Source organism: Melanotaenia boesemani, chromosome 13 (assembly GCF_017639745.1).
Source record: "Melanotaenia boesemani isolate fMelBoe1 chromosome 13, fMelBoe1.pri, whole genome shotgun sequence".
Lineage (NCBI taxonomy): Eukaryota > Metazoa > Chordata > Actinopteri > Atheriniformes > Melanotaeniidae > Melanotaenia > Melanotaenia boesemani.
The window spans coordinates 10,469,625-10,488,647 of NC_055694.1; the positions used below are offsets into that span (position 1 = coordinate 10,469,625).

Genomic DNA, 19,023 nt, shown 5'->3' on the forward strand with positions numbered 1-19,023 from the left:
CTCACACTCCCTTCCTTCTCATCTTCTGGTGGGAGGGATGTAAATAAATTTCCCAGCTAATTTCCCAGCAAATGAGAGTAAATTGGGTGTACATTATAATTTAGGAAGATGCCAAAGTCACCAGCTGGGCTCTCTCCCGCGCTCTGACTTTTTTTCTCTCTTTTTTTCACTCTCTTATTTTTACTGCTCTTGTTTTTCTTTCTTTTTTTTATAGCCTGTCTAAGACAACAGAAGCACACAACCTGAATCAGTTAAGCTTCTTAGAAGCATGATGTGGTCTGGCATTCAATAGTTTCCTTAAGATAATCTTCTTTATTCCCTCTTAACACATAAGAAAGTTATAGGTTATAAATGGCAAAACTGCCACTTCATACATTTAGATTCATCTTGAAAGGCTCATTTTCAACCTCAGTGTTTTACATCAGTTCCATAGAGACAACCTCTCTATGGTGCTATATGTTGACATTAATGTTCTTGATTTTTGTCTAAGGAAATCATAGTATGTATGTATCAAACGGATCAATAGCTTAATACATGGCAAATGTGAAAAATGCCAGAGAAAACAACTCCGGTGACTGTGGGATGAACTACTAGTACCCTGAGATCTGCTTTACACATCTTTCAGAAGCTTTAGGAATATCAAAGTGTGTATTATTTAATTATATAAGAGCTTCTTAAAGTATTTTCATGAATGAGTAGATGTGTTCAGACATGACAGGTACTGCATCTTTAAATGACATAGTAGAGATAACTCATAATTAACAACAGATGCTTTTGCAAATGACAAAAAGCTGTATGGCTTCATAATTAGATGGTGAGGATGTACGAAGAGAGGGCAGAGAAGATTTACATGGAGGCCTAAGAGACTATCAGGCGAGGAAAGTCAGAAAGAAGCAAAGGATGGTGAGCAGATTGTAGGTCAAGGTTTGGACTTGGCAGGTGCTTATCAAAAACAGGAATGACTGGCGGTGTCCTGTTGTGGTTGGGGCACTGTGTACATGAGGAAGGGAGAAGGAGGGAGAGTGAGGAATCATGCATCACCTGTCAGGCATCCAACCAGTAAGGTCAAGACATGGGACTGGAGACACTAGCATAAATGATTACCCAAACCGCCTTGGCTAAGCTTGAGACATGCATTTTTCATCCTCAGGGTCGAGGGTTTGAAAAATAAATGTCATCCCTCTCCCTGCTGCTTGCTAAGATCACTAACCTGTCAGGCCTAATCATACATCCAGCTGTACTCACACACCTTCCATCTCCCAAATGAGAGGTGGTTTCTGGTGGAGGAGAGATTGAGAAAGCACTGAAAATGAGGCAGGACAGGGAATAGTAAAACTTTCACACCCAGTTTAACATTTAAACCAAATTTTCTATTCCAGTTTTGCCAAAACATATATATATATGATTAGCACGAAAATGAATTAGGGAAACAAATTTTTCAAATACAAAAGTTTTATCTTTACTATAACACACATTCAAAAAACAAATATTCAATATCAAATACGGTAATCTGGATTAAATTTTTTAAAGCAATTATTCAAACAGGCATGTTCAGGTTCAATTCATATTCAAATATAAAGAATTCAAATTCACTCCCCAGTGGCACAAAGTTTATCCCATAGTAGTGACTTCAGACATCCACATGTAAGTTCTCAAGGACAAATTTTTTTTTTTTTGTTTTTTTCCCATAATGTAGCTCCCTAGCTATGATTACCTTATTCCTAATTAGAACCTCGGTAGTTATCATAAGCACAAGTCTCTTATTATCCCACCCAGAGTTAACTATAGATCAAACATTTAACAACTGACTAAATCTGTGTTGAGCTGTGTTGTATTCTCAGTCTGTTGCAACAAGGAGTCCACATCCGTTTATGAAAGAGGGACTAAACAGCCACTCCAATAAAAAGGAATAATGACCTTACATCCATACCAAGATAGTTTTGTTACCATTCTTACTTTAACGTAAGTGACCCTAAAGTCTTACAGACCCATGTCATCATGGGTTGATGATACACCTATTACAATTGTGTTTTCAAAGGTGCTAATCATCCCTTGTGGAGTTTAATACCTTATATTAAGTCTATGCATTATGTTGGAAATGATGTCAGCCATAGAGTGTTCATACTGGACTTCATTTGCTTCATATAGTTTATTACATCTGCAGTGAGGGCTATTTGAGAGACTTAATTAAAGTGTGTATGGGAGCTGGGTACTCTGTTTCGTGAACAAGCCTCAGTGTTATGGCTTTTATTATCTGAAGTCATACACCCACTTGTGTTATTATGTTGTGTGTGCCCAGAAAAAAATAAGGTTCCTTTGGTATTCTGTAGGCCATTTAAGAAGAAAATGTTTTACACACCCCAGTTTCTCAACTGCCTTTCTTATTCTTCTCTGTCCTGGTTTATAAAAGGATCATCTTATCAAAATTACCTATCTTGTACCACATAGATTTCTGCTTCCACCCAAAAGTTAAATAGAAAGATCTTCCACTTTTACTTTTAGGCCATGAGCATACAAGTAATCATACCATTACGAGTAACGTTGGAGAAGACACTTGGATACTCTGACCTTGATCAAAACAGAACATTCATGTATCTACCTTACTTATTTCACAGAAATGTAATAAGGATCAGCTTTATTTTGATGTAGATTCAGATTTCTCAATGTTTTACAAAGTTCAGGGCCACTGATGGCAGAGGAAAACAAACTGAGTATTTATTCATGTCTTCATTTGAACTTAGATGACAGCAAATCATCACTATAGTCCACTTCCCACTCCTAATTTTCTAGAAAAGAGGCTTTTTGTAGGAAATAAATATGCATAAAAGGTTAAATAGGTAAATATGTGTAAAAAGCTGCATCTGAATGAAAGAAATTTTTTAAGTTCTTGGAGATTTGTTTGTCCGTTTGGCCATGCTACCTACATCTGTATTCCTTCCAGTACTAATCTCAGCATTAAGAACAATTTAGACTGAACAGGGGACATATTCATATCGCAACTATAAAAGCTACACAGAGTTGACTAATAAATGCTGAACTTCAAGTAGTTTCAGCTGTTATTTTGAGAGTTTCATTCCCATGTTATTTGTCTTATTTGGTTTTACTTTTTTTAGTGTTACTATTTTTATTAGAATTAATAGTATCATTAACAGTATTTGTGTTAGCATGCAACTGCTAGCCATTTTAGTCAATTAGTCAATTTTGCAGTCTGAAAGTGGAGCTCCCATTAGCGCATGTTTGCAACCCTAAAACCTCACCTACATGCGAGGCATGGAGAGATTTCAACTGAAATAAGGATTTGGTGTGTTTCATTTCTTTGCTTAGCAAGAGTACTTTTTACAGAATGGCATAAGAGAAAATAGAATTGTATTGAACTGAACTTTGTTGAGTTCAATGAAATTGACTATGTAATTGGATGCGAAGATGTTTACTATTTAGCTAAAGTGCCTTGAGGTTACCTCTGTTGTGAATTCACACCATGTGAATAAAAGTAAATCTAACTGAGCTGAATTGAATTAAACTGAAAAGAACAGGACCAAGCAGATAAATCACTGTGTTCATGCCTTTAAATTGCTTAGCCCTATGGTATGTCTCAATAGTATTTTTTTGCAAACCATTAGTAAAACTGACCCGTAATTCTCTTTCTGCTGTGATGGAAATTTTACCAATTTACTCTCCACTGAAACCCTAACACAGAAAAGATTTGTCAGCCTGGCATGAAAAAGCAAAGTAAAATGCAATTGGACATAGAATAGCCTTAGGTATGAAGTCAGTCTTAATTAGAACATTAACATCTGATCATACAGTGATGCTTGTACTGAATCTCTCCTCTACGCCTTCCCACCTATTCCTGATCATTTCCCTCTCTTTTATCCTGCCCTCCCACTGTGATTGGCTTGATGACTCACTGTAGCCCTGATGGTGATTTCACAGTCTGCCAGTCAGTGGCTAGGGGCCTGGTTAGCTTGTATGAAACTGTCTAGAGTGTTGGAATGTCATTGCTGTGATCCCCTTACCCCACGTTGCTCTATGCCTTGGATCATGCCCACTGCCTGCTGGGAAAATCCCCCCTACGTCATCGAAGGAAAGAAATTATACTCTGGCCATCCCCCTCCATATTACCACTCTTCCTTTTAAGGATTTTAGTCTCTTCCATGTTAGCATACCTGTATGTATGGGAAATTTATATTAAGAAAAATGCAGGCAGATTGTTCACTAAACTACAACACGATGATAAAAGAGATAGTCAAATCCACTTCTACTTGGATAAACTGAAACGTAGGAAGTGCATGTCATATACAGTTTCATCACTTAAGTGAAGCCTTGTTGTGTGAGGCCAAGGTGTTACATGTCCACAGATGATGTTTCATGTGTGAAAGGGAGATTGCAGCCAAGAGAAGTAGCAGCTGATGAACTCTGTATCACAGAATGAATGAGACAAGGGTGAGAGGATACACACAGGGATAAGAAAATGTATGAATACCAAGCATGGCAAGATGAGGTGAGGCAGCATGAGTTGAGAGAGATCAGATATAACTGAAAGCATGGAAGAAGCCAAAAACGACAAAAGCCTGAGAAACGAAAACAGTTAGATCAGAGTGTGATTGAGATTCAATCCCAGAGATGATCCCATGTTCCTTTTCTGCCCTTTATCCCAGAGGACTGTCGCCACCTGCTACCATATCTACTTTCCTGTTCGATGTGCAGTGCCAAGATCCTATCATCCTGTCTCCATGCAACACACAGCTCCTCTGTAAACACAGAGGCACATTTGCAAACATGCACGCACTGAAACATGCATGTATATAACCCATTCAGGCAGTTTAAGCCTTCCCCAGCTTTAAGCAAACACTTCCTAAAAAAAGTGCTAAGTGCAACACACACACATATAGGCAGTTGCAGCAGTGCTTAACTAGGGAGGTAATTGACTTCATTGCCTGGTACACAGGAGTGAAAAATGAGGTGAAATTGACTGTAGGCTTCAGGCTCTGCAGAAGAAGTCAATGAAGAATTAAACTGTGTGAAGGTCAGGCTGTTGTGCTTTTTTGACTGTGTGTATGTGGAAGAAATCTATGTATGCACAGTCACAATAGAAAATTTGTAATTGCTTGTAGACCCGAAAACGCCAACACTAACTTCTGGATCATTCTGTCCATCTGTGTCTTTAGGTATTCAAAGCTGAACGACCCTGCAGATTGGTTGTCCATCAACAGAACCAATGGTCAGATAGTAACGACCGCAATGCTCGATCGGGAGTCCATCTATGTGAAGAATAATATATATGAAGCCACATTTCTGGCTACAGACAATGGTAAGAACATGTTCTGGTTCATGCCTTCTATTTATGACTGTTCATTTTACAGCATCAAGTATCAGAACAAAAATCTATTATCTGTGACTACAAATCTGATTGAATGACTTCATTGAGCACTGTAAATACTCTACAAAATATAGCTATGTGTGTGGATTTAGAAAGATATAAGTTCATGCAACATTCAAGATGCATGCAGCTAAGTTTGACTGAGTGTAACTCCTGGATTCACACAACTCTCTTTTATCTTCTGTCCGAGCTTCACTTCTCCCTCCCTTTCTTGCAATTTCTGTTGCATATGTTCTGCCTCAAAGTAGAAACTCAAGCTTAACCAAACACAAACTCAATCACAGCAAACAAATAAGTTTCCTTTCTCTCAAGTGGAATTGAGTGGTTTTTGTTTTTTTCTTGCTCAAAAAAAGAGGAAATGGCTTTTACCCGCCAAATTGCCTTATCAGTGACATGCAGCGCACTGGTGTGTTTACTTTAAGTTGAGCCGGTCTTGAAACACTGTCATGTTTATAAGTTTTAGCATCTGTGACTGCTCTTATGTGCTGCACTTTGATGTGAGCATGCGTATATCTGCAGTCATTTGCAGTGACTGACAGTGTGAAAAATGTGTAACCTGCTGTGTGGATGGGAAAGGAAGGCAATAGGTTTAAGGGTTAACATGCCCCTGTTGTTTGGACTTCTCTGTATTTTTCTTCCCCTGTTATTTCCTGGCCTTCTTTATAATCCCAATATGTTATCTATTTTGTTTAATAACCCACTATTTGTATTTTTTGTTCACCTGACCTCAGTTAAGTGCACAGTTTAGACAGTCATTTTACTACTAGGTCTGGCTGATACTAGCAATGTGAAGGTGAGGCCACATTTTCAGATTGTGTGTGTGTACGTGTGTTTGGATATTTGTGTGTATGTCAGTCTGACTATGTGGGTGTTTCTCAAGTGCCAGCCATCGCAACATGACAGGGATTATGGTAAGAAGTAATATGAGGCAGCAAGGATAGTAGGGTGGGACATGGAGAGGTGGTGACAGCATGGTGAGAAGCACGCCATGTTGTCACCTCCTCTCCAACTTGACAAAATCAGGCCATTTTGGCACATTTTACTAAGGAACTACCTATGGTATTGTTTATGTACATGCGCTCTTCAAAGAACATATTGTAGGCTGCCACGACTTGCATCTCTCATCCACCATCAAAAAAAGCAGTTAATACAAATCCTTTTGAGGAATTTACACATACATAATTATTTATTTAGCTGGTAAAACCCACATAATTCTCCTATCAGCTGTGGCAAGCTGCTTCCACATGTCCCCCATACATGGCCGGGATTAACAAACCCAAAGAATGGGAAAGCCTTTGTGTGTGTGTCGTTGCAATTGTGTGACTTTGTACAAGCTCGTGCTTAAATCTGTGTTTTTAAACCTCATGTGTTTATATGTACATTTTCATTTGATACTAGGTATTATCTACTTGTATAGATATGAGCAAAAAGTCCATAATGATACAACTCTTAAACAATGTTCAGTTAGTGACAGTGAAATACAATAAAAATGTTTGTAAAGCTTTTAGAAGCTCTTGAAAAATAATTTTTAAAGCAAAATTTTAAACAGCTTTCTCAGGGTGTAACTTGCACTTGTTCGTGTATTATTAAGTATAATTTCATCTTCCTATAAAATTGGGGTAATACAATGTTAGTTTGTGTAAACTTAATTTCTTGAAAAGTTAAATTTTTTACGTTTTTAATGGTACAAAACTTGCAATTTGTTTATTTGTTTGAATTGTCACAAGTACAAATGAAATATTCAATGTGTAATGAACAACATCATTGTAGTCAGAAAGTATAAATAGATTTGAAATTGGGTATCAGAAATACACATTCAGAAAAAAAAAAAAGAGAGCAGCTTGTGTGTACTATTGTGTGACATCATCTTTTTTTATTGGCAGTTTTTGTTTGGGAACCAAACATACCAATATTTGTCAAAGAGAATTGTCTTGATATTGCCAAATACAAAAGTTCAGCTTCAGTTGATTCTCCTCCTCAATATTCATAGTTTATTTTCTAATCAATTTTCATTCTCTTTCAATTATTTTATTTCCAGTCTTTCTTTTACTTTCTCTGTTAATTTTAAAAATTTGTTATTATTTAAATTTGTAATTAGGTGATTTTATTTTTAGATGTTATATTATTGTCTCGTGTTATATTGCTGGATCTATTTTATGTCCTTTAATTTTTTATGCATTCTGAGTGTTCGTCACTTTGGTCAGTAACTGTTGTGTTTTCAAGTATTTTATAAATAAAATTGGCTTGGCTAAAGAGGCAGAAGTGGACTACAAAGTCAAGCAAACACCTTAGGTTTATAAAGCCATGCTTTGCTCAGTTGTGTGGGATGGTGACCGGCATTGCACTGTTAAAAATATCACGGACCTCCTGGGAAATCTATGTCCAGTTGGTTGCATGTATTTCTCTAAAATTCCAGTACATGCCTCTGCACCAGTGGTACCTTCATGCATATGCAAGTCGTCCATGCAAAGGGCACTGATGCACCCCCATACAGATCATACCATCACTTTAGCACTAAGTGGTGAGTCATGACTCATTCTTGCTTGGAAAGACTAAGCCATTGGTGGATGCTTCTTTCATACACAATTGTGACACCTTCCGGAGTCATAAATTTATCTGCTGGTTGAAGAATCTTTCCCTCATATTCTACTTTTTATAAGTGTGTTGCTAGGATCAAATTTTAAATGTTCATATTTTCTAAACACATTGAAATTGGCAAGGGAAGACAGTAAAAAATAATTTTCTTTATACCTATGTTAGTTAAATGTTCGAACATGTTAGCAAATTGCAGATTTAAGTGTTTATACCATTTAAAAAGACCTTGCAATTTATCTAGAAATAGGGTTTGTCATTTTGAAAGCTAAAGCTTTTTAGTTATAGAGATCCTGTGAAATGATATTGAGATTATATTTAAACAATATAACAATTCATAAGATTTGTTTCTTTTTATACAAAATGCCACTACACCCTAATGTTATATCTGACTCCAAGAAAGCAGCAACAACTTTACATAATGTGGCACCAGTTACTCACTGTCATGCAAATAGTTAATCTCTGCCAAAAATATTGAAATAAGATCATTTTATATTTAAAAAAAAAAAGCTGTTTTCTAGCAGCTGGTTAGCTTAAATACTCTAGGTAATATTTTGTGACAGATCTTGTTTGATTTTTTTTTTTTTTTTTTTTTTTGGTGTGTTTTAATCCTTAATTTTCATTTGCAAAAACAATTAACTTTGGCTGACACTGCTGTAATACAGGTCATCAGATTTGTTACTGCAACAGTCTTTTGTTGATTATACCTCATAATACATGAAACTTGCATATTTGATAGAACTTTAATATTAATTGTTATTGTGTTCACCTGTGCAACTTACACACCAACCCTTGAATTTTGTCTGGACACCATTATCAAGCAAACTATTCAGCTTTAAATTGTAGATCCAACCAGGTGAATTATGTGTAACAATCTGCAGTATAAATCATAGTTTTGACAGTCAGACACAACTTGAACTCTTAAGAGACACACTTTTGGCCCAGTTTCAACTGTATTTTACACATCTTGTGGCAAATGTCTTGCTCCGTTGCCACACTTAATTGGCATATCTGTAAACTTTGCATTAATCTTTTATCAATTACAGTGCTCTTATCTGATGCCACACATGGGCCCTGGGGTTGCTGGAGTCCATGTTATGGCTTAGTCATTGGGGCATGACAGGAAAATGACTCGTAATTGGAGAAGGCTGAGGGTCGTCACCCTCTGGCACACACTCAATAAACAGCTCAGAGCTTTATAATGCTAAGCTCCTTTTTTTTCCGTCTTTTTTGTGCCACATTTTGGTACTGCACATGAGCATTCATGCATTCATTTCTCTGCACTGTTATCCCGTCTTGATTTTCAAAGTGTCTATTCTTTATTCCCAATTTTGTATAAAGTGCTGTTGCTGATGGTATGTTGCCGTGTTCAATCAATGCAATGGCTTCAAAATTGTGTCTGCAGATGAGATTTGAGTGTGTCTATGTGCACCAGTGCATGTTATTACAGTCCGAGGGCTTACAACAATTGCTGTTAGTTTGCAATGGCATGCTCAAAGTGGCATGAGAGCTGAGTTCTCCAGTTGTTTCAACAGATTTAAAATGTGCAACACGTCTGTTAAATCAAGTCATTAATTCCATGGTTTTAATAGCTGCTAATCAGCACATCTGTTAGTAAACTTAGACGTTACTAAAATCGTGTGCAGATGTGAAAAACCATACTGGTGCTGAAGTCAGTGTGTAGCACTTTCTGAGAGCAAATCAAGTCTTGTAGGGCAGTTTGATCAGTTTTCCCTGTTATTTAAAACTTATTTATTTTATTTATTTTATGAATTCACTTGCTTAGAATGATCTGTTAATGACCATAAAAAAAAAGACAAGATTATTTTCAATAGATATTATTTTAACATGTTGAAGCTTACAGTAACATTCAGCATGAATTCATTAGATATCTTATATAAAGACATAAATATATACTTGTAGGCTTTTTGTATATCTGTTTATCCTTGTGGCAATGGATGACTGTGTTCAGTAAAAATTCCCAGTTCCCAGAAGTTCCTTTTATGTCCCAAATTATAGTGGTATTGTGTAAATATACACAGACAAGGACCTGTTTTATTGTATTATAGTCATCATTATTGTACCTAAGCCCTCTCTAGGCATCTGGATGTGCTGGTCCTGCATCTGGATCAGCTGTGATGTGTTCGATTTGGCTGCAAGGCCAAAAAACGAACTGGAAAGCACAACTGTCGGGAGTATTTCTGTCAGGAGTCAGAAGATGCAATTCTCCTCCAGCTCTACAATATTCCTACCTCTAACATCATCATTGTGAATGAACAATGCTCCTTTCACCTCTTCTGTGTCCCTTTTTGTATCTCTGCTTTTTTATCATCTTTCATTATTTTCCTTGTCAGCCTTCAACTCATCTTTCTTCCCTCTCAGCCATCTCTTTCACTGCCCACATCTTCTCTTGTCATTTTTTTTCTCCTGTCATATAAATTTTCTCTCTCTCTCTCTCTCTCTCTCTCTCTGCCTGCTCTCAGGTTCTCCTGCAGCAAGCGGCACCGGCACACTGCAGATCTATCTGATAGATATTAATGACAACCCTCCAGCACTTGTACCAAGGGAGTCTCAGATCTGTGAGAGGATGAACAAGAATGTCAACGGTGTCAACATCACTGCTGCTGATGCCGACATTGACCCCAACGCCGGACCTTTTGTCTTCGAGCTTCCCAACTTTCCAACTAGCATCCGACGCAACTGGACAATTTCTCGGATCAGTGGTGAGGAAGTGTCACTGGAAATGTTAAGTAGAGAGAAAGAAAATGTTTTAAGGGATGCTTTCCTTTCTTGCCTTTACTGCTTCCTTGAAATTTGGTCGATTGAGTCAGAAATATGTGGAAAAACTTGTTTTCTTTTTAGAGTTTAAGGAGACTCTTAGAAGATACAATGCATGTGTGTCATTACATGATGAAACTTTAGACAGACAGCTGAAAAAATTAATAAATAAAACAGAAATTATTCAAGGTGCATTTGTTATTTAAACATGAAAATTCAGAATTTTTTCTAACTTTTCTTTTCCCCCTTGACTCTGCATAGGTGATTACGCCCGTCTAACTCTGCGATACCAGATATATTTGGAGCCGGGAATGTATGAGGTCCCCATAATTGTGTCAGATTCGGGCAACCCTCCACTGTCCAACAGGTCACTCATCAAAGTGAAAGTGTGTCCTTGTGATGAAAACGGAGACTGCACCACTCTTGGGGCTGTGGCAGCCACTGGGCTGGGAACTGGAGCCATCATCTCCATCCTTATCTGCATCATCATACTGCTCTGTGAGTTATTGATGTTGTTACTGAATTCCTCTACTGATCTCTTAATACTCTCAAAAACATTCACATTTTTAAAGTGTAAAAGTTAAGTTAGGCTTTCCTTTCTTCAGGCAAAAGCACAGCTCTGAATGCAGCCCTACACATTTGCCAGGCTGCAATATAGAAGCATGGACAGTTTTATATAATAGATGAATGCATCAACTGCTCCAGTCGTCTCCAGCGTCTCTGTATATGATAGGTTTTGTCTTCTTTTCCTGGAGGGGAAAATATCTGGCTTTATCGGCCTTGCCACAGATTCACGTCACTACCTAACCTTACTGCTGAGGTTTATACTGTACATGGAAACAACCCCTACAGATACATTCATCTACTGCTGAAGGATTTTTTCCGGTACACTTCAAAATGTAATATTGTGTATTAATGATCCACGGTTTCATAACTGCTGTAACTACTAAATCAAGTTTCAAGTGACCCGGTTCTATAAATTCAAGCCTTTAGTGTTTGCTAAAATTATATTTTTTAGTTGTGTTTGTACACAGAAAAAGAGCATAAAGGATCAACACAGCTTCAAACAATAAAATGAAGTCATACAACATCAGATGACTCCAAAATGAAGAAGAAGAATGAAGAAGAAATATCGATAAGGGATCAACAAAATAAATTAAGTCAGATTTAATATTCCTGTTCTCTGACTGCCATGATATCTGGCATGCACTGTAATTCCTGATAAGAGACACCTTTTTAATAAACTGTGGTCACTACCCAAATAAAAAATTCAGACACCTTTATTTATATTTATAATTATTTAATTAAAATTTTAACATTTTTCCTCGTAAAACTAAGTTTGGCTAATTCTTGTCATAATCTCCTTCTTATCAAGTTCATCTGCATTGTAGAATTGTTCACTACTCCAGTAAATAAGAGGAATCCTAAATAATCAACTAATACAACCTTTTAGATCAGGCTATCAGCCACAAAGCTAGCATTAATATTCTATTAATTTTAAGTACAGAAAAAGTAAACATCATTTGACAGTATAATAAAATGACTTGATAGATATCTAGCCTTGTTATTGATCCTAAATGAATACCAAAAATTTTACAAGGAAACAACAGGGTATGTTTAATGTCATTTGCAACCAGAAGTAATGAGCTGGAAAGGAGACAGAAGTTTGAGATAAACCCTGATGTGATTCAGGACTCAAAGGGACAGAGTGCCATTTCATCAGGAAGGTGTGCTCACCCTCCTGATGCCACTGATGCAGGCTGAGCAGGACTGTACTCTAGCAGTGTCACAGGTGTGTGTTATCAGGGATTAATGGACATCTTGCATCCAATCAAAATCAGTTAAATAACAATTGGGTCAAATTTATGTTTGATCAAAATTAGATATCTGTAGCACTGATGAAGCTATCAGCTGTGAGTGTTTTGCACTAATCAGTACGTTGTTAAAATTCTAAACTGTTAAACTATGTTAACTATTAAAAATTAGCTTTTGACATTGTGACTCTAGCTTTTAGTTAAAAACTGCTTCAGCACATTCTTCCAGCTAAACTAAAGACCTCACCTTTTCAGTGAGGTATTGCTTGTCAGTTGAAGCTATTTTGTTGTTGCTGGTTGTTGCAGTGCAGCCCAAAGCTTTATAACATTCATGTGTGTGTTATTGCAGGCATGGTGCTGTTGTTTGTGGTATGGATCAAGCGCAGAGAGAAGGAAAGGCAGACAAAGCAACTGCTTATTGACCCTGAAGACGATGTCAGAGACAACATCCTCAAGTACGATGAGGAGGGAGGAGGAGAGGAGGACCAAGTGAGATCTTGAGAAACACACCACGCATACATGATTTCTGCGTTGACTTTTGCCTTTCTTACATCTGTATGCCCCTGTGGTTGCGCAGGACTACGATTTGAGCCAGCTGCAGCAGCCCGACTCCTTAGACCACATCATCAGCAAACCACCCGGCATCCGCAGGGTGGATGAACGCCCCATCATCCCTGAGTCCCAGTACCCCATCAGACCTGTCGTTCCCCACCCTGGAGACATCGGGGACTTTATCCATGAGGTGAATTTACAAGCACACACTCCTTGCATGCACAGTAGATTCATTGTCCCACAATGCATTGGCCTCTCACTTTCACTTTCCATCGATCTGACATTTAATACAGTTACTGATTTCTGGATGCTGTTCAATATGTGAAGTCCAGCACAGTGATGACAACAACCAATCTTGGTTTACTTCTCAGCTACTCTTAAATTCCCACACACACACAGGCACACACAAACATCAACTGTCACACACAACCAACTCCACAGTTGGCACACTGATGCAAGAAAATGCTGATTGACAGACTTGTGACAACACGTTCACACTCGAGAGGTGTTGGCAGCTGTTCAGCTTTGATCCATCCAGCCTTGACTCTGTCTCTCTCTCTTTCTCTCTCTCACACACACATGCACGCACATAAATTCACCTGATCTCGCTCCAGCAGCCTGGTTAAACACAAACACAGCAAACACATGGTGTTTTTGCCACACACTATATCCACAGGGGTTAAAGCTTTTTTGGTTTCTATCCATAACATCTCTCATTATTTCCCAGTTGTCAACAAGGTGTGTTCCTCTTACCTGCCTAGCTCTCAGGTCAATGGCCAAAATTTGTCATTCTTTAAAACCGGTGTACTACATGATCTAGCTTCAGAAGAAAGATAAAAACACTTTTTTGCTACTAAAACAAAATATTAATGATAAAACTGTTTGCTGTTTTGTCATTTTCAGTGCAAAAATCTCCAAATGTATGATTTTTTCATTCTAAATTTCAATGAAGGAAAATTAAAGAAGGAAATGCATAAATATTGCTGCTTTGCTTTTTTACAGGAAAATAAAGAACTGTAGAGCATAAAATGATTGGTTTCTAGGAGGTTTGATGCATCTAGCTTTGCATGAATCCTTGTAGTTGGAGGTCTCAGGTCATCTCTGTAACGTGCCTTGGCAGTCATTATCTTCTGAATAACCTCTGCCTCCAGCATTCCAAATGAATTAACAAGAGTAAAGAAATCCTGCTTCTTGTACCAAGTCTCGGCGGTGCTTCTTCCCAACAGCAACTTCTGCTGCCATATCAAGCCCAAATTGAATTAAGACAAGCCTACAGCAATAAATAATGGCACAATTGGCAATGCATTGGCTACTGCAAGTCTTGTATGATTCATTTAATACTTTCCTCCCCCACATTTTGCAGTCTGAAAGGGAAAACTCCCATAAATACTTATGCAAAAGGCCAAGCGCAACAACAGCTCTCTAGTCTAATCTCTCCTGTGTGTCCTGGATCTGCTTCTGGCTCTCCTCCCTTATAAATATAAGCATTGTATTATTGTCTGTCTAAGCCATGAGATGAACAGGATAAAGCAGAAATTGAGAGGGAATGAATAGGTTTTAATTGTAACTTGTAGTTTTTCCATTGCTTGTCAACTTTCCATATAAGTAAGCACCATATTCCCAACCAAGGACATGCAATAACTGACTTCCATTTTTCTTCTCCACCCTGTCCTCTTTAGGGGCTGCGAGCAGCAGACAACGACCCCACAGCTCCTCCGTATGACTCCCTGCTGGTTTTTGACTATGAGGGCAGCGGCTCCACCGCCGGCTCTGTCAGTTCCCTCAACTCCTCCAGCACAGGGGACCAGGACTATGACTACCTCAACGACTGGGGCCCGCGATTCAAGAAACTGGCCGATATGTATGGAGGAGGGGATGATGATTAAAGCTGCCCCATCACACATGCACACACACACACCCTTGTCCCGTCAGCTGGCCTGCCATGCTCTGCCCCCACAACACATGGGGCGGTTACACCCTTCTTGACAACACATAAACAATGACATGTTCACACTGACAAACCAACCAATCAATCGATTTACCCACCACAGAGGACCAGTGCCGTGAGTCAGTTTCAGGTGCTCTTCTCAACCGTCTCCTGCTCTAAGCCTGTCTAAGACTTTAACGGAAGCTCTGATTTGCAGGCTTACATTGTCTTGTGTTTTCAAACTCCTTATTTTGTATTTCACATTAGTTTTAAGCTGGGTGTAGACTTAATTCAAATTTAGTTTCTACTTTAGTTTGTATCACTTTTTTGACTTTATTATTGTTTGATTAAAAATATTTCTTATTCCTGAGGGTTTTCACTTTCACTGTTATCCCCCGCCTGCCTCTCTAAAGGAAGCTCTTCAGGTTGAGCTGCTCGCTTTGTCTGGCACAAACCAAAAGGAACAAAAAAGAGCATCTAAACAAAAGCCACCTCTAAATGGAGGGCCCTGGTTTATTCTTTCTTGAACTTGAATTACTTGGAACAGAAGCACTGTTGTCTAAAAAAGTGCCTTCAGTGGTGCGTATTTTAGCAGACTCCCGCTAACTCAGGATTGGTTGCCATTCTGGGCTAGCATGGCCCCGTACGACCCCTAGCCCTTTAATTCAGACCTCCCTTGTCATCTCTCCTATCCTGCGGGGCTGTGGTAGCTGCGGGAGATGTCAGTGACTGGCTTAAGAGGATGCTTTATGTAGACATACTGTACATAGGACTAGTGTGTCTGTAAGTTATGGACAAATCATTAAGTTTTTTTTAAGTCAGGCATATCTGTGCTCCAAGATCACAGTCAGCTTGAGCGGGATCACTGAAATCACAGAAATACATAATGAGACTCTCTTAGAGAAGAAATGCATTGTGTGTCTTTGTTTAATGTGGCTTCAGTAGCAGCTGTGTTTGTTTTTATCTCGCTGTGTTCGCACCTAAAGCTCGTTGCTAAATTTTGAAAATTGACAGGTCACGTGTGCCACCTCTTTAATGTTGCTGTATATGAGGTACATATGATGATTATTTAAGGGGAATTTGCCTTTGAAATTATCAGTGATCTAAGATTTTTTAGCATGAAAGAAAAGAAAATACAAGTTGGGTTCAAACAGCCAAGTGTGACCTATAGATTTGTGAACATGTTTAAGCACCATTCTGACTCACTTTTAGTTTTTTTTTTGTTTTTTTTTGCTTTTGTTAATTCACTGTTTTCCCGCAAACTTTCATATAAAAACACGTGACTTGTCCCTGTCACAGAAACTATGAGGAATTGAGCCTCAGACAGGGACTTTGCGCCATCACAATCTGTCTCTCTTCAGGCTGCATTTCACTCATCTGAAATTTTCTTCTAAAAATTTCTGGCATCTAGTTCAAGAAGTTTAGAAAAGACATTTGAGGGAGGGAAAGTCTGTGAAGTTGTGCGCTTTATCAAAAGCAGAAAGGCTTTAGTAATAATACTCTCTGAAAGACTGGCATTTTGAAAGACAGCTTTGTTTTGACTTGCAAGAGCGCTACCCGTGGGTTTTTTTTTCAAAATACATATTTCCTTTCATATAGGGATCTTCTGATTGTGATTGGGACTCTTAAGTATATTTATTTAGTTATTTTAATATACAAAACATTTAAAAGAAGGCTTGGAGAGATACTTATGTTTTGAATTGCCATTAAAAAGTTTATTAGTCGTTAGTTTACCCCACATAGATCATCTGCTAGTCATCACTTTAATGATCCCTAAAGATATTTGTCAGAGGATGTGATGGAAACCATTCACCAAGTGTTCAACTGCCCCACAACTGTTTCTTTAAGTAACTTGAAAAATATAAAATATTTAATTTTAGCAAAGAGAGTAAGTTGACTTTCAGAATGAATGAAAATTAAATAATTGTGGTGAGATGAATGGAAACATTGACCTGTAAATGTAAAGCGGAGAGTGTGATTTGACTATCGAAAGAGAAACAAACCAGTGTAAATAATAAGGTCAACAGGGTCTTTTTGTTTAGGTTTACCAAAAGATGGGTATAAACACGAAACTGGCAACGATCACAACAGCCGTCAGCTCAGATGTCAAAACAGGAAATATTTTGAAAGCTCACTGCTGGATTAGCTCTTCTCTACGCCTTCCTACAGAATATCTCCACAAAACAAAAACATCTTTTATGTTCTGCTATTTGTGATTACTTCTGACATATAAAAGCTGTATAACAGAACATTTACACATGCTTTGACATCTGTTTCCATGCAGTTTTTTTTTCTGCTATTGAAAATCTGATGAATACCTGGTAAATCATATTTCACAAAAGCCATGTGCTTTTACTAGAATCTGTGTGATTCTGTATGGGCTTACAGCCATACTCATGTCAATGTTCAAGTATCGCTTCATCTTGGCGAGAGGGTCCCAAACCAACCTGTACAGACTAGCACACACTCACTCCTCTAAGCCTTACTGTATATATGTGAGTGTTATATATTAAACAAGCCTGTTGACAGTGTTTAAATTCAGCTGCAGAGCTGCTGCATCACTGATGGTCATCCAGTGTCCACAGGATGAAGACATTGCTCATGTTCTTTAATCCAACATTTAATTTAAATTCAGGGCCAAACACAAGAGGCCGTACACACACTTCATGCAAAGTAACTGGCCTTTACAACACTTTCATACATGCATACATACATGACACCTTTACAATATGATACTGAATGTTATCACTTGCACATAGCAGCAAATCACCAATACAGTCGACCAAATTTGACCCTCACTGAAATGCAATTTGTGAGGGGAATATGAAGTCAGTTCTTGTTACATACTTGATCCATTGTGTTGTATTGATGTTCTCTTGCTAAAGGAGGGGAGAATTAGCAAATGAGGACCAAAGAAGAACCTTTGCTTTGCTGACTTGTGTCTTGTGCTGGTGTTACTAAAAGGACTTTTGCCCATTGCTGATCATTCTGAAAACTCTCTGACTATAGACACAAACATAACAGAAGGTTCTGAAAGTAGTTAACATTTGTCCTGCTATGACAAGAATCATTAAAACAGACAGCCGACTTTCATATAAGTTTGCTTATTATTCAAATTCAAGTGTACATAATGTAATATTTGCTTGAAGCTAAACAGACCAAGTTAGGCAAACTGTAACTGTACAATTGGAGCTTTTTGCATGTGTCTTTTTATAACGGGCAGATGAGTTCTATTAACCATACAACAACTGAAGAGTGTGCAGCCCGCATGACGGAGGCCGCAGTCCAGAAGGGATTCTGGTGTACCATACTCGCATAGTTTCAAATGAAAGTGGAAAAAAAAAAAAAAAAATTGCACAGTTATCAAGTCAAAAAGACTTTTTTTTGTAAATTGTCAACAGCACAAATATTTTGTATTGTTGTTTGTACCATTTTGTAAAAAAAAAGAAGAAAAAAGGCAAAAAAAAAAAAAAAAAAGCGTGTGTTTATAGTGCCACTGCAATCTTGGTTTCCAAATACCGTACAGTACATGCGCAGCCTTGCAGATCAACATTGTAATATAGACGCTGAACTGGAGACTCCCTGTCAGCATCATGTGTTATAAATAAAAAAAAAAGAAAATTCCCTCCTTGTAAGAACACAGGCTCTTGTCTTTTCTTTGTCCCCTGCTGATTCCCGTGAGTGTGCATTTCCTCATGTTTGTGCTCTATTTTTAAAAAAAATAAGCTCTTTTTTCCCTTTTAAATTAACTGGAAATAGTTTTTTAATGTAATTCATGCATCATTGCATAATATAGTGTCACTTTAATGTATTATTTTCAGCCAATATAATCAGAAAAATGCTGCTGCAAAGTTTGTATATTTACAATACACTACATTAAACTGTTTATTTTGCCTGTCAAATAAGGCAGATATATGAATGCGCTCTAAGAGAAGGTTGCTTGTGTGTATTAAAGCCCTGGCATTAACACAAATGCTCTC

At 37.9% G+C, this 19,023-nt stretch overlaps 1 protein-coding gene across 2 annotated transcripts in view; it reads left to right on the top strand.

The window, feature by feature from the left end:
- LOC121651488 (cadherin-4-like) overlaps window positions 1–18,622 on the top strand; it is a 266,985-nt gene extending 248,363 nt beyond the window's left edge. For both annotated transcript variants that reach the window (XM_042003725.1, XM_042003726.1), the window contains 6 exons: window positions 5,169–5,311; window positions 10,456–10,695; window positions 11,012–11,248; window positions 12,914–13,053; window positions 13,142–13,306; window positions 14,796–18,622. In XM_042003725.1, the coding sequence (XP_041859659.1) occupies window positions 5,169–5,311; window positions 10,456–10,695; window positions 11,012–11,248; window positions 12,914–13,053; window positions 13,142–13,306; window positions 14,796–15,002 (1,132 nt within the window). In that variant the 3' untranslated portion in view covers window positions 15,003–18,622. The remainder of the gene's footprint in view (window positions 1–5,168; window positions 5,312–10,455; window positions 10,696–11,011; window positions 11,249–12,913; window positions 13,054–13,141; window positions 13,307–14,795) is intronic.
- The last annotated feature ends 401 nt before the right edge of the window (window positions 18,623–19,023 follow it).